The sequence below is a fragment of the Dama dama genome, chromosome 32 (assembly GCF_033118175.1).
Source record: "Dama dama isolate Ldn47 chromosome 32, ASM3311817v1, whole genome shotgun sequence".
In the NCBI taxonomy this organism is placed as follows: Eukaryota; Metazoa; Chordata; class Mammalia; order Artiodactyla; family Cervidae; genus Dama; species Dama dama.
Window position 1 is genome coordinate 41,631,373 of NC_083712.1, and position 15,470 is coordinate 41,646,842.

The following is a 15,470-nucleotide window of genomic DNA, read 5'->3' on the forward strand; positions in this document are numbered from 1 at the left end:
AGTCACTCAGTCATGTCCGACTCTTTGCAACCCCATGGACTGTAGCCTATGAGGTTCCTCCATCCTTGGAATTCTCCAGGCAAGAGTATTGGAGCGGATTGCCATTTCCTTCTCCAGGGGATCTTCTCGACCCAGGGATGGAACCCAGGTCTCCAGCATTGCGAGCAGACAACTTTACCGGCTAAGCCACCAGGGAAGCTCACCTGTACTACTTGCAACAAACCCTAACACATCTTCTAAACCATTGGATTGGGCCATAGACAGTACAGTGTGGTGAGAGGAAAAGCGGAGTTCAAATAACTAAGTCTGTAACTGAGCAGCTAAGTTTTTTTTTCCTTTAAAAAGAATTGATGTTTTTGATTTTCTGACATTACCTTTCTAGCTCAGGTAATAAGGAAGGAGTGCCTGGACAGGGTCACCAGATTATTTTTGTAAACAAAAGCTCAGTGAATGGCTCTGATGGGCAGACACTGTTCCAGGAATTATGGAAGAGCAGATGAATAAACTCTGTTTCTGGTCATAAGAATCTAGTAGTGAAAGTCGCTCAGTCATGTCCGACTCTTTCCGACCCCACAGACTATATACAGTCCATGGAATACTCCAGGCCAGAATACTGGAGTGGGTAGCCTTTCCCTTCTCCGGGAGATCTTCCGAACCCAGGGATCAAACCCAGGTCTCCCGCATTGCGGGCAGATTCTTTATCAGCTGAGCCACAAGGGAAGCCCAAGAATACTGGAGTGGGTAGCCTATCCCTTCTCCATCGGATCTTCCCAACCCAGGAATCGAACCGAGGTCTCCTGCATTGCCGGCGGATTCTTTACCAACTGAGCTACCAAGAAGCTCCTTACTAGAATCTAGTAAGATGATTAAAAAGGGAACCCAAAAGGTCTAATAAAGAGAGAATATAATGGGCTATGGAATTTCAGAGCAGGGACGAATACCCTGAGTTTCCTTCAATGGGGAAATGGAATTAATAAAAAACCATATGTGTTTACAGAGCAATATCTACCAAATTTAGAAATTCTTCATTTCAAAAGATGGCTACCTTCCACTTTAGATCACCCTTCTGTGGTTCACATTTTCTTCTTCTTCCACTTGATTGCCTACTGACAAAAGAATATGCTGACTTTTTTTTTTTTTTTTTTTTTTTTTGCAGAGGCTGATTTTTTAAAGTTTTCTCTGAAGAGCAAGTTTTCTTTGCCATCGTCCAAACATTGCTGCCACAGAGTAGATAATGAGAAACAATGTAATTTTGCATGTTGGGCACACGTTATAGCTGCCAAAGAACATTTGCACAAATAGCCATTTCAAGGGCTCTCATCTGGTCACCACAAAACCCCAAGAAGCACACAGGGGCCAAGGAACGGGTCCTGGGGTGTGCGTGTGTGTGTGTGATTATTATTGTTTTCCCTGTGCTCGGAGGAATCTGAGACTCAGAGGAATGTGGTGAGTGACAGTGACAACTGGCATTTGTCAGATGAGACAGACAAAAAGAAAACTGCTGGCTAAGCCCTCCATCTAAAATTACTTACAAATTATCGCCCTTGAAAGCTCGTGTTCTCACTGGTCTGTGTTCTCTTGCAAAGCTACAGGCCCTGGGCAGCATCTGGGGGGCCAGGGGCCCCTTTTCTCCACATGTGCCCCCTATTCCCTCCTCAGAAACGGGTCGACCTCTCTCCTCTCATCCTCTCTTCCCAATAAAGGATCAACAAGCAGCCTTCTGAGCTCCCACCCTAAAAAGTCAAAGCCACTGAGTTATGTCCTTCAAGAATATTTGGACTTACAAAAAACTTGGTTATCACCCCGCGAGGGAAGTCTTTCTGTTGATAAACCCTTTGGGAGCAGCAGCCAGAAGGCGGAAGGAATCCGGTGCTGGACCACTCCTGCTGCCATTTTCCCTCCAGTGATGGAGAAAGGACCTCTGGGCTTTCCTTCAAGCATCAGCGAAGGATAGAGAAGCTGGCACTAATGCATCCCTGGAAGGAACTCGAGATAAGCAGTGACAGATTCAACAAGCAGAGGAAGCCCACTGGGTTCCCGGGGGTGCTGAGGTCGAAAGGGAAAAGCAGGACCTGGGAAACTTCCAGAGGCCTGAAAATACCATCCTTAGCCCTCTCTGCAACCCCACGCGTGCACCTCTGTCCTGACCTGATCTCAGACTGTGTGCTCAAGCCCCGTGGTTCTTCAGATCCACCCCAGGTCCGGAGGCAGAACCCTCAGGTCCCACGACCTTGACTGAGGCTGCTCTTTCCTCCGTCTGAACACCCCGGGTGGGAGAAGCTGTTCTTACCTCGTAGTGGGCCACGCGCTGAGACTCCGAGATCAGCTGTGCGCTGCACACTTTGCAGTAGATGTCTGTGAACAGGTCCTGGTCGATGTCGGAGGACTTCATCAGGCTAGAAGAAAACCAACAGAAGAGAGGCGTGAATCCACTGCCATGGTGCTTAGGTAAGGACATTAAGGGTGCGAAGGAGCCAGGAGCCTGCTACCAGATCCAACAACGGTGACAGTTGGGGAGATCTCCCCAAACCTTTGGGGTGACCATGTCAGTCACCTTTAGAAAGTGTGTAGCGGACCATTTTCTCATAAATGTTCAACAGCTTGGCTGATACTCTAAAAACCTGAAATCCAACTTTAGTTTTCTATGTATGACAAATCAGACTTGCGTCTACTGTACTGCTAAGAATTTATGTGAGAAGACATCTTCAAAAATAATTTATATTACCAAAATACTGTAAGCGCCCAATATAGCCAAGAGTAGGAAGTAGGTTAAATGAATTTTGATACATCGGCATGCTAGAATGCTATATACCTCCCAAATCCACACTCAGATCAAATATTTTCATAGAATATTTAGTAAAGTAGGAAAACGTTTACCATTAACAGCAAAAGGTTTACAAATCAGTATGTACAGTATTATACTAATTTCTTTTAAAACATGTAGAGGTGTGCAGAAAAACATTCCAGGAAGTTTTAACAGAATGTTAGTAGCAGCTGTCTTTGGGAGATTATAGATAATGACATGATTTTCTTTCTTCTTAAATTTTCTGCAATGAATATGAATTACTTTTGTAGTACAAAGAAACAGGTTAGCTTTGTCAAGAGCCTTGTACAAACTTAGTCACTCAGTCATGCCTGACTCTTTGTGACCCCATGGACTGTAGCCAGTCAGGCTTCTCTGTCCATGGGGATTCTCCAGGCAAGAATGCTGGAGTGGGTTGCCATGTCCTCCTTTAAGGGATCTTCCCAACCCAGGGGTCGAACCCAGGTCTCTTGCATTGTGGGCAGATTCTTTACCATCTGAGCCACCAGGGAAGCCCCAAGGGGCTTCCAAGAAAAATCAAAGAGTTTTGAGTTCAAAACTATGCTTGGGGGCTTCCCAGGTGGCGCTAGTGGTAAAAAAAAAAACCTGCCTGCCAATGCAGGTTAGAAGTAAAAGACATGGATTCGACCCCTGGGTCAGTCAGGAAGATCCCCTGGAGGAGGATACAGCAACCCACTCCTGTATTCTTGCCTGAAGAATCCCGTAGACAAGTAGCCTGGCAAGCTGCAGTCCTGGGGTCACAGAGTCAGACATGACTGAGCGACTTAGGATGCATGCATGCACAGCTATACTTAGACAATTTTAAAAAAATCAGACTAAACTATTGCCTTTTTTTGCAAGCCTATATCTTGTAAAGTGAGGAGCCCTCATGATTCCTACTGAGTCTTCTATACATAAGGCAGAGGAAATTCATAAAGATTATTTCTACCCCTCCCCACCACAATTGAACCTGCAAAGGTAAGCAAACATCCTCAAATTCCAAACTCTGAATTAAAATGCAGCCAGGGACTTCCCTGGAGGTCCAGTGGTTAAGGCTCTGAGCTCCCAATTCAGGGCACACAGGTTCGATCCCTGGTTAGGGAACTAAGATCTCACATACTGCACAGCATGCCAAATACAGTGCAGCCAAGGTTCTCAAGTTTGTGAAGGTGATCTGACACAGAAGTGTATTGCATGTCATGTCACCACCCTGGAAATACACACCTGTGCATCATGATGCTTTTCTCCAACCCAAAATTTCACTTCATCTTACCTCCTACCTGCCAGGCAAAGAGTAAGGACTGTGCCAGGTGCCAAGGCCAGAAAAGCCCAGATGGCAGGGTGGGGTCTGCCCCTGGAACTCAGCATACACCAACGCCCTTACTGTACATGTGAAACTGTCCAAAGCCACATCGCTGGTTCTTGGCATGGCCACAGACAAGCTGCCATGGTTCCAATTCCCACTTTCCAGCTCCATCCCAGGTGGAGCACAGCTTGCCAGCTGCATGATGCAGATGAGTCACTAAGCCCTGCAGGTCTCAGTTTTCTTCCTATAAAAATTGAGAAAATACTACTTTCCATGCCTCCTTGGAGAATTGCGGAGAATATCAAAAGAAGAGAAGGTAATATAAACTGCAGAAGTCCCTTTGTTTGAAAGGGATCGCTATCCTATTTTTAGTGGCATACCAATGTTGGTAAGATATTGGGCAAGTCTTGATTAATGCAACAAATGGAAGATTGCCGTCCAATTGAAGACGTTTTTACAAAGCACCTAAATAGTTGGGTCGCTGAGCTTCTCTGGTGGTCCACTGGTTAAAAATCCACCTGCCAGTGCAGGGAACACAGATTCGACCCCGATCCAGGAAGATTTCACTTGCCTCAGGGCAACTAAGGCCGTGAGCCACGAGCCCATGCTCTGCAACAAGAGACGCCGCCCATCGCCGCAACTAGAGAAAGCCCATGTGCAGCCACGAAGACCCCGCACAGCCAGAAATCAATACATACATAAACAAAATTTTATAAATAAATACATTTTAAACAAATAAACAGCTGTGTCTCAAGAATAAAATATCTGCCTGAAACAAAAGGCTGCCTGCCTCAACAACTCCAAAATCCCTTTCTACTTTGACTTTGGCTGTCATGGCCCATGAGGACATTTATATTAAGCAATTCTAAAGGACTCAGAGTTTCTGCTGCCAAGAGACAAGAGCACCTGTGGTTTCCAATGCCCCGAGTTCTGACAGTAATGCCAAGGAGTAAGGATGGGTGATTCTTGCAGCTGAAATGGACCTGTTATTTCTGGAAGGATCATTCCGGGCAGACAGCCCGGTCAACCTGGAGTTCAGCACCTATAGTGCCTGGAAGCTCTCTACCTCACATGACAACCTGCTCTAGAGTCTGGTAGCATTAGTCTTCAGGCACTCTTTAGGCTGAATCAAAATCTGTCCCCTTGTACATTCCATTCATTGATTCTGTCCTTGGGAACAATACAGAATAATTTTACTCCCCTTTCTCATGAGGTCCCCTCCTTCAAGCATTGGAGATAACTCTCTTCTATCTATTCCCAACCCCTGTCCTCCTTTATCATCTTGGTCTGTATCTTTTTATGGACCATCTTCAACAGCAGTGCCAAGAACAGAATGAAACACTCCCGATATGTGGGCAGAGGATCACGAATCCAAATGACCCTCCAAAATATCTACTGTCATTTGCAATGGTCTGTATTCACAGCCTGGAATGCAAATGGAGAGGAGGCGCTTTGATGATGTGAAAAATGTAGTACAACATTTTGAAATGTCAAATGGGAAAAGAAAACTTGGGAAGGTGTATTTTGAAGCCAAGCTCCTCTAAGCAGTTGTGTTTAAATATTATCGTGTTCCCTGCTATTTCTAATAAAGAAGAGCACAAAAATAGATTCATGGGTGACCTGGTTAATAGGAATCTCCAGACTCACTGCATACTCCCTCCTCATTATACAACCAACTGCAGAAATCAAACAGTGTGAAAGGATATTCAAGGTACATGGCGGACCAAGTGGGGCCCGTAGGAGTCTGAGTCTCGGTAAAGCAGCTGTGGAGCAGAAATAGCTTTAAAGGCAGAATATAAAGTGTGTATACTAAAAAAAAAAAAAAAATTCAAAGGAAGAAGAGAATATCCTGGCTTTTTCCACTGGTTTATATAAGAATATTGACTTGAATAAGTTCACATGCAGGAAAAGGACCATAAAGACACCACCCCCCGAAACTGACAAGGCTTGGAATAAGTTAATTTAGAGCAGGAGACCATCAGGGAACAAGGGTCAGTCTAGTCTGTGCAGGAGGCCGTTTCTCCAAGACAAGAGAACTCTCTGTGTGTTGGTTACTTTAGATAAACAGAAGGTCTGATTTATGATTCAAAAAGTGGAATTCCCAAGCGGAAGGCTGCCACTTGCTCCCCTTCTCCAGCTTGTTTAGAAGAGGATCTTAGCTTCCCTAGCCTTCAGAAGTATAGGAGAGCTGGGAAGAAAAGGCAGGAAGACTTGACGCTTTCCTTGGCCTTGTCCATGGTGCTGAATCATCTGATAGGGCTGCAACAGAGCTGGACCATTGATCACTTACTGACCAGTCCTACCGGCCCAGAGCCAACACGTGGCGATCCCCCACTCTAAGAACATGCTGACTGCACTAAACTCTGAGGCACTGGGACATTGTGATGGAGGAGAAAAAAGGAAGGAAAGGAAGGAGAGAAGCAGTTTGATTTCCGAGACTTGAAACTGACCTGAACGAAAAGCTTTCTCAGTATTCCCCATCCTGGCGCATTTCAAAGCAAACATTAAAGGTTTGAAGAACTTCAACTCTTTAGCATTCACAGAGGAAAGTGCTACCTGTATGTTAGGAAAATCAAGGCCCAGAGTAGAATTAAGAGGCAGTATTAGAACAGGAATGTGGTCAGATTCTTCTGTGCTAGCCCAGGTCTCAATAAAGCAACAGACCTATTTAAATGTGTAGCAGTGACAGTGGAAGGCACAGAGGTATAGCTCAGAATAATAATAATAATATAAAAGAAAATACAGAGGGGGAGGTTCTGTTTATTCAATAATGGTTTGGGGGGACTTCCCTGGTGGCCCAGTGGTTAAGAATCCCCCTTCCAATACAGGAGACTCAGATTTAATCCCTGCTTGGGGAATTAAAAGATCTCACATGCTTGGGGTAATGAAGCCTGTGCACTGCAACTAGAGAGGCCACGTGCTGCAACTAGTGATCACACAAGCTCTCGAGCCCATGGGCCACAACAAGGGAAGCCCAGAACCCACACACACAACTAGAGAAAGCCCACGCACTGCAGCAAAGACACAGCGCAGCCCAAATTTAAAAGTAACCAAATAATGGTTACTGAGCATCTACCGTGCATCAGGATGACATCAGGATAAAACAAGGCACATTTCCTGTCTTCCAAATCTTTCTGAGCTATTTAATGAGAAGACAGATACCCACAAAATACCTAAGACACAGGCAGCAAGTATAATGGGCTGGTTTAAAAAAAAAAAAAATGCTACAGGATTTAAAGAGATGAGAAGAATCTTAAAGAACTCTTCCAGTTCTATTAGAGTTGAACATTTGAGAATGGATTGGATTAGAGTGAAGAGAAATGGGTTCCAACTCAAGCTAATTCTTTTCCCTGGAACAGGGAGAAAAAAAATATCTTGCTATTGGTTGGCATAAGAAGACACATACAAAGGGCACTGGCGGGGCTAATTCAGGATTATACACCATAAGGGGAGGAGGCAGTACAATGAGAGAAGAGACGGGGACACCAAGCTGAAGGTCCAGATGGAAGGAGAGGCAGGTCCCAACACATTGCTCATGGTGGCAGGAATGGCCTTTTTCAGGATCTTCAATCAAAGGAGAAGGAAATGGCAACCCACTCCAGTACTCTTGCCTAGAGAATCCTATGGACAGAGGAGCCTGGTGGGCTGCTGTCCATAGGGTCGCATAGAGTTGGACTTGACTTAAGTGACTTAGCATGCCTGCATGCATTGGAGAAGGAAATGGCAACCCACTCCAGTGTTTTTGCCTGGAGAATCCCAGGGACAGAGGAGCCTGGTGGGCTGCCGTCTATGGGATCGCACAGCTTCAGACACGACTAAAGCGACTTAGCAGCAGCAGCAGCAGCAATCAAAGGCAGATAATGAAACCTCCCTTTCTGCCTCGTCCTGCTCCTCAAGAGCAGATTTGAGGAACACAGGCTGAAAAGCCAAAGAAACCTGAGGCTTGGTAGCCAAGATTGATATTCTTCATTCCGTTCCATTTCTAATAATGCTAAAATAGCTTCTGTCTCAAAAATCCCCAAACCCACGCAGGGCTCCTTAGAGGAAAACAAGACATTAGTTCAGACCCAGGTTTGGTCCCTCACCAACTAGGTCTGTGAGCAAGTTACATATCCTCCTTGAGCTCTGTTTTCCTCATTTGTGAAATGGGGTAAACATTCTCCCAGGGTTATTGTGATGACTGGAGAGGATGTAGATGGAAAACATCTAACAAAGACTGTGACATATGGCAGACACTCAAAAACAGATATTACCACCACTGTTACAAATGTTATTATTTTTGTATTATCGTTATTCTTATTTTCAGGAAAGAGGCTGTAAATATTGAAGCAGAGAAATAAATAGAACCACCTTCAAGAGTAAGGGGGAAGATAACACCGTTGGTGTGCTAAAATCATAGCCTTTATTGCCATCACAGGATTTCTGTTGTGTATTAATATCATCCACCAAAATGTCTTGTTTTCACTGAATTCCACCAGCAGCTGATACTGGGGCTGGATGCCTGTGAAGACCCCACACTTCACGAATGTTTCCAATCTCCTCTTACTGTCAGTAGGCGCTGGCAGTGACAGATGGAGCATTTTGATAAGAAGTGCGTCCCAACTTCTCCCACCTTCTCCATTGCCCATTTGCACTTCCTGCTGTGACCTGCTCCCGGGGAGACATAAAGGAAGAACACACCACCCAAAGACTGGACATGACCAACTTTCTGCACACACAGCCACTCTCTGGGGTGGCTCTGTGATAGCCAACAGCCATTATGATCCCCTGGGCGAAACCTCTGTGCCCCTGGCCCTTGGAGAGAGATGCCTTCAGCTCAGTGATCCCCACCTTCAGGTATCTCATCACAGATTTGGGCATTTTCAGTCCAAAACTCACCTGTAAGGTCTAACAACCTAATCTACTCCTTCACATACTCTCCTCCCTCACTAGTCCTTTAAAAAAATAGGATTTAACAGACTTCCATAGTAGTCCAGGGGCTAAGACTTCACTCTCTCAATGCAGGGGGCCCAGTTATAAACCCTGGTCAGGGAGCTAGATCCCACATGCCTCAACTAAACATGAAGATGTCACAATTAAGACTCAGAACAGCCAAATAAGTTAATATTAAAAAAAAAATAGGATTTAAGACTTATGGCAATTTCAACCAAAGAATCACTCTCGCCCTTAGGGGCAGATTTCTGCATTTCCCAGACTGCCAATCCATATGACTTTGTGAACTCATCAGTATCAGTTCAGTTCAGTTCAATTCAATTGTTCGGTCATGTCCGACTCTTTGCGACCCCATGAACCGCAGCACACCAGGCCTCCTTGTCCATCACCAACTCCCAGAGTCCACCCAAACCCATGCCCATTGAGTCGGTGATGCCGTCCAACCATCTCATCTTCTGTCATCCCCTGCTCCTCCTGGCCTCAATCTTTCTCAGAATCAGGGTCTTTTCAAATGAGTCAGCTCTTTGCATCAGCTGGCCAAAGTGTTGTAGTTTCAGCTTCAAGGTCAGTCCTTCCAACGAACACCCAGGACTTATCTCCTTTAGGATGGACTGGTTGGATCTCCTTGCAGTCCAAGGGACTCGCAAGAGTCTTCTCCAGCAGCACAGTTCAAAAGCATCAATTCTTCGGCGCTCAGCTTTCTTCATAGTCCAACTCTCGCATCCATACATGACTACTGGAAAAACCATAGCCTTGACTAGACAGACCTTTGTTGGCAAAGTAATGTCTCTGCTCTTTAATATGCTGTCCAGGTTGGTCATCACTTTCCTTCCAAGGACTAAGTGTCTTTTAATGTCATGGCTGCAATCACCATCTGCAGTGATTTTGGAGCCCAGAAAAAATAAAATCAGCCACTGTTTCCACTGTCTCCCATCTATTTGCCATGAAGTGATGGGACCAGATGCCATGATCTTAGTTTTCTCAATGTTGAGCTTTAAGCCATCAGTATCAGGGGCTGCATCTAAAATGACTCCTCACAGTGTTGGACCCTTGTGAAAGCTCTAGACCCAGAAGGAATAAAGATTTTTACTATGATAAGCACATTGGGGGAGGGGGTGCTCCTGAGTTGGGCTTAGTGCTAAGGGCCTTCCCACCTGACTTCATTCTTCCAAGAGGCAGGTAGAATCATCCTTCTCACTGACCAGTTGAGAACCTAAGGTGTAGGATGGAGTAAACAAGCCTGTAAGGGGCAGTCAGGTACCAAGGCCTGGCTGACTCTGTGTCCACCGGCTCAGCCCCATCCTGACTGCCTCCCCGTGGCAGAATTCAGCACAGTGAGCCCTTCAGTCTGTTGCCCTACTGCCCGTCTAAGAAGCCACCATTAACAAAAACATGAAAATGAAAGGCAGACACCCTGCCCGGAATTCATGTCGGCAGATTCGAGGGAGCCTCGACTATCCAGGTAAAATCTGGGAAGCTGGATGTGACCTCAGGGCCCAGATGCTCTTCTCTGTGTTTATCAGAATCAAACTGGGAGGCAGGGCCTTCTTCCCATTTGTTCTGCCCGCCCATCTGTAGTCTGACTCACCCTCAAATTTGGTACCTACTCCTGCTCCCCCCGCTCGGCCTGACAGCCTGCAAAACCCCACCCCTCCATCCAGTCCACTGGCTCTTCTTAATCCAGCCAAGACCCTCCACGGCATGCCACGTGCCTGCCCCTGGCAAAGCACTGCGCTCCCGCGGCCGCCGCTCTGGACGGCTCTGCCCTCAGTGCGGGAAGACTGGATTCCTCCTGTCTCCTTCAACTTTGACAAGCTGAATGGTTGACTGAAAATGCCACCAATTAAAACGAAACTTCCTCTGGTTGTGAATGTGAAACGGCCAGGAGGCATGCCACTGCCATTTAAAATCAGCCACTTTTTTTAAAAAAAGATTTTTTATGTGGGTCATTTTTAAAGTCTTATTGAATGTGTTACAATATTGCTTCGGCTGTTTGTTTTGACTCTGGTGGCAAGGTGTGTGGAATCTCAGCTCCCCGACCAGAGATCGAACCTACACCTCCTGCATCGGAAGACGAAGTCTTAACCGCCAGGGAAGTCCCCCAAATCATACACATTTTAAAATTAACATTATTAATATTGAAAATGCTACTGAAATGCTTCCTGTTTTATGTCGCCAAAACTGGAAGGAATCAAACTCTGCTCAGAGGAGGAAAGGTAGAAGGATTGGGGCTGGGCCATTCTCAGCACAAAACAAATAAGCCTTGGCCGCCTTCTCTGTGATCCTCAGAGTTTTTATCCCACTTGAAAAAGGGCCCAAATTGGAGCCCACCTCAGTGTTCTCGTAGCTGTGTTCTGGTCTTTGCTCCGCCCCCCCCTTCAGGCCCTGCCACTGTCCTTCCAGGGCACAGAAAACACCTTCCCCAGTGGCCTTCCTGGCCCTCAGAAAACAAAGATTTGGAGACAAACACAGCACAGTGACTCCCCACCTCCCTCCACCGCCTCTAGGGACCAGGAACCCCTACGGACGAGCCGGGTCTGTCTCGTCCCTTCACACCTCCCTCTGCGTGAGTTGGGGGATGCAAGACTGGTTGCCATGACAGCAGACCAAGCAGCCTTAGAAGAAGAAAAATTAAAAAAATAAAAAAACATGGGAAGTGCTCCAGAACCAGAAGCATACTGGACTTCCATGAAACAGTGCCCAAGGGAGAGATGGGGCAGAGGGCAGACAACTGAAGCTGCCACCCGGGACCAGCTCACAGAGTCTGCGGTGCCTGCACGCTCCCCTTCCATTCACCACACACCCCCAGGAGGCGGGGCTGTGGGCCTGGGACCTCTGTGAAGTGGCTGAGATCAGGACAAACGTTAGATACAGCCAGCCTGAAGAACCTTTGGGTTCCCTGTTTCTTGGGATGAAGCCCTCTCTGCTGACTGGCTGCTGCCCGCCTCGCCTGCCTGGTGATGCTCAGAGGCAGGAGTGTGGCGGTCCAGGTCCCTTCCCATTAACCGCCCACAGGCAGGTGAAAGCTCTGGTTTCCAGCCTGGGTTTGCATCTGCACCTGCCAGAGGGGGGGGAATAAACTGAGGCAGAATCGCCATGGGAATGAGGGCCCACAACACCCCAGACGGCGGATGAACCGCGGCAATCGAAAGTTTACACGAAAAGGCAGGTCGAAGAGCACCTACCTGAGATCCACTCTACGAAGTCAGAAACTAAACTAAGAATAGATACCCCTTTAGGATCCACGCAGAGAAGATACAACTCTTCTTCTCTGTTGGGGGGGGGATGGGGTGGGGGGGTGGGAGGAACCCCTCACACCACTGTCTTCTGCTTGGCACTGCCAGGAGCTGCAAGGCTGACTCACAGCCCTTGAATAATTGCCTTTTGATAGCACCATTTTCTACACTTGTAAAGTTGGCCTCCGTGATCCTGACTCAGAGGCGTCTGCCTCTGCTGGGCCCACACGCCTTACCCCAGGCCCCAGGCCATGGAACCATATCTGTCAGTCTTGTTCACGTATGGGCCCACAGCTGGCCGAGGACACCCAGAGCGGAGAGTAGCAAACAAGCCCCCAGCCTGCACCAGCCTCTGAGGATGCACACACGTGCACCTGCTCCCCGGCCACTTGTCCCTCTCCGACCCCGTGAGCCCTGCCAGGATATGTGGGTTTGGACTGTAGACTCCAGCAGGCTCAGCGGAGCCCAGAGCCCCCAAGGACTCCGGCCTCTCAGACTTGCCATGGCATTTACTGGACAGCCTCTGCCCGAGACCAGCATCTCCTACAGCCTCGCTCAGATCCGCCTTCATCACCACCTGGGTTTTGCTGAGCATTTTCTATGTGCTGGGGTCGCCCTAGGCACGGGCAGTGCCACAGAGAACAGCTCCTCCAAGGCTCTGACCTCTCAAGAAGGTCCGCACACTGGACTCAGGGCAGGCCATTCTGCAGAAACACACCCAGAACCCCTATCTCCTTGCACATGAATGAGATATCCACACCAGCTAGTAGGCGGTGGCTGCCTATCTCCCTCATGTCATTTGAGAGGCTTAACCTTCCTGCTGAGGTTTCTATGTTGGACCTTCGTTTCCAGCAAACAGTAGAGGCAGGGGATGCGGGCAAAGGTGGGGCTGACAGGTGATCCAGAAGGTGGGAGCCCTTCTGTCTGGGTTTCCCAGGGGCCCTGTGCGAGGCCACTGTGGGGACAGCCTGAGGAGTCCGGCAGGACCAGGCAGAGAGCCCAACTGCGCCTAGCTGATGGGTCTGAGGGGCCTGGCAGGGCACTTTTGTCAGAAGAAATACCATTTGCTGATACAAATGAACTTATTTACAAAGCAAACGAACTTATTTACCATATTGCTAACAAAGGTCCATCTAGTCAAAGCTTTGGTTTTTTTCAATACTCATGTATGGATGTGAGAGTCGGACTATAAAGAAAGCTGAGCGCCAAAGAATTGATGCTTTTGAACTGTGCTGCTGGAGAAGACTCTTGAGAGTCCCTTGGACTGCAAGGAGATCCAACCTGTCCATCCGAAAGGAGATCAGTCCTGGGTGTTCATTGGAAGGACTGATGCTGAAGCTGAAGCTACAATACTTTGGCCACCTGATGTGAAGAAGTGACTCACTGGAAAAGACCCTGATGCTGGGAAATACTGAAGGTGGAAGAAGGGGACGACAGAGGATGAGATGGTTGGATGGCATCACTGACTCAAAGGACATGAGTTTGAGTAAGCTCTGGGAGTTGGTGATGAACAGGGAGGCTTAGCATGCTGCAGTCTGTGGGGTCGCAAAGAGTCAGACACGACTGAACGACTGAACTGCACTGAACAGAGACTCACAGACTTAGAGAAAGAACTTTTAGTTTCAGGGAGGTGGGGGAAGGATGGGGGGAGGGATAGTTAGAGAGCTTGGGACTGACATGTACACACTGCTGTATTTAAAATGGATAACCACCCGATCCCTCTGGGTCTTCCCAGTGCACCAGCCCCTAGCACTTGTTTCATGCATCCAACCTGGGCTGGTGATCTGTTTCACCCTTGATAATACACGTTTCAGTGCTGGTCGTGTGGAGAGGGAGGTGGGAGGGGGGATCGGGATGGGGAATATGTGTAAATCCATGGCCGATTCATGTCAATGTATGGCAAAAACCACTACAATATTGTAAAGTAATTAGCCTCCAACTAATAAAAATAAATGGGAAAAAAATGGATAACCAGGGCTTCCTGGGCATCCCAGTGGTTAAGAATCTGCCTTGCAATGCAGGGGACGAGGGTTTGATCCCCTGTCCAAGAAGGTTGTAGCTAAGCCCACACGCTTGTGCTCTAGAGCCGGAGAGCCACAACTACTAAAAGCCGCATGCTCTAGAGACTGTGCTCTGCGACAGGAGAGGCCACCGCAAGGAGAAGCCCGCACTTCGCAACCAGAAAGCAGTCCTTGCTCGCCGCATCTAGAGAAAGCCTGCACATAGCAAGGTAGACCCAGTGAAGTCAAAAATAAACAAAATATTGGAAAGGGATAAGCCACAAGGGCCTACTGTATGGCACAAGGAACTCTGCTCAATGTTATGTGGCAGGCTGGATGGGAAGGGAGTTTGGGGGAGAGTGGAGGCATGTATGTGTGTGGCTGGGTTGCTCCGCTGTGTGCCTGAAACTATCACAACACTGTTAATCAGTTATGCTCCAATATAAAATTTTTAAAAAACAAAGAAAAGCCGCTTGCTTTCATAGAGTACAAATGGGTAAACTCCAGTGTACCTGCCAGTCACAATGGGCCGGGGTATTTTCTTTCTCTTTCTGCCCCATCAGAGGGGAGATGTGGGTGGTGGGTGGAAAACTTGGATTTTTCCCTTGGTTCATCCCTTCAAATCAGAGCAAACACAGAGCCCCCATCTAGGGAGGAAAACCAAAGACAAACAGAAAAAAATAAATCACGAAAGCCCCAAAGAGCAGGAGAGGGGAGGAGAAAGTACAGGGGAGAAGAACACGCCCTTTATGTTTTCAGTCGCCCGTTTGATGGAACGCGGCCCAGGTGGAAAGCCACTCACGTCTTGAAGCCCAGGCTCCCGCCCTGCCCCTACCCTTTACTTGAAAGAAGAAAAGCAACGTGGCTCCTTCATTTCCTGGGGTGCCAGCTGCCCGGGTGGGGCAGGCGCACCCTTAAAACAGGTGGATTTTCTTAACAAGCTGCAAGACCAACATGAGCTGTCTTTGGCACAGTCGATACAAGCCTTCACAAATACAGTTCATAAATAAGTATTCCATTACTTTAACTTGTTTATGTGATTTATCATCACAAGATCATCACTGTTCTGCTCCTACTGAACCAGACAGATTGAGGGCAGATCTGAATGCAACCATCACAGCCAGGGCTTGGAGGCACACCGCTGCACCTGTAACCTACTGCAGAGGAGGACAGAGCCGGGCTGAGCTGAGCTG

General features: G+C 47.6%; 1 protein-coding gene across 1 annotated transcript in view; it reads right to left on the bottom strand.

Annotated features, from left to right (window-relative positions):
• The window catches only part of ZMAT4 (zinc finger matrin-type 4), a 309,158-nt gene that overhangs the window by 230,711 nt on the left and 62,977 nt on the right, over positions 1–15,470 (bottom strand). Inside the window, exon 2 of the mRNA XM_061134790.1 lies at positions 2,291–2,396. Within this exon, the coding sequence (XP_060990773.1) occupies positions 2,291–2,392 (102 nt within the window). The 5' untranslated portion in view covers positions 2,393–2,396. The remainder of the gene's footprint in view (positions 1–2,290; positions 2,397–15,470) is intronic.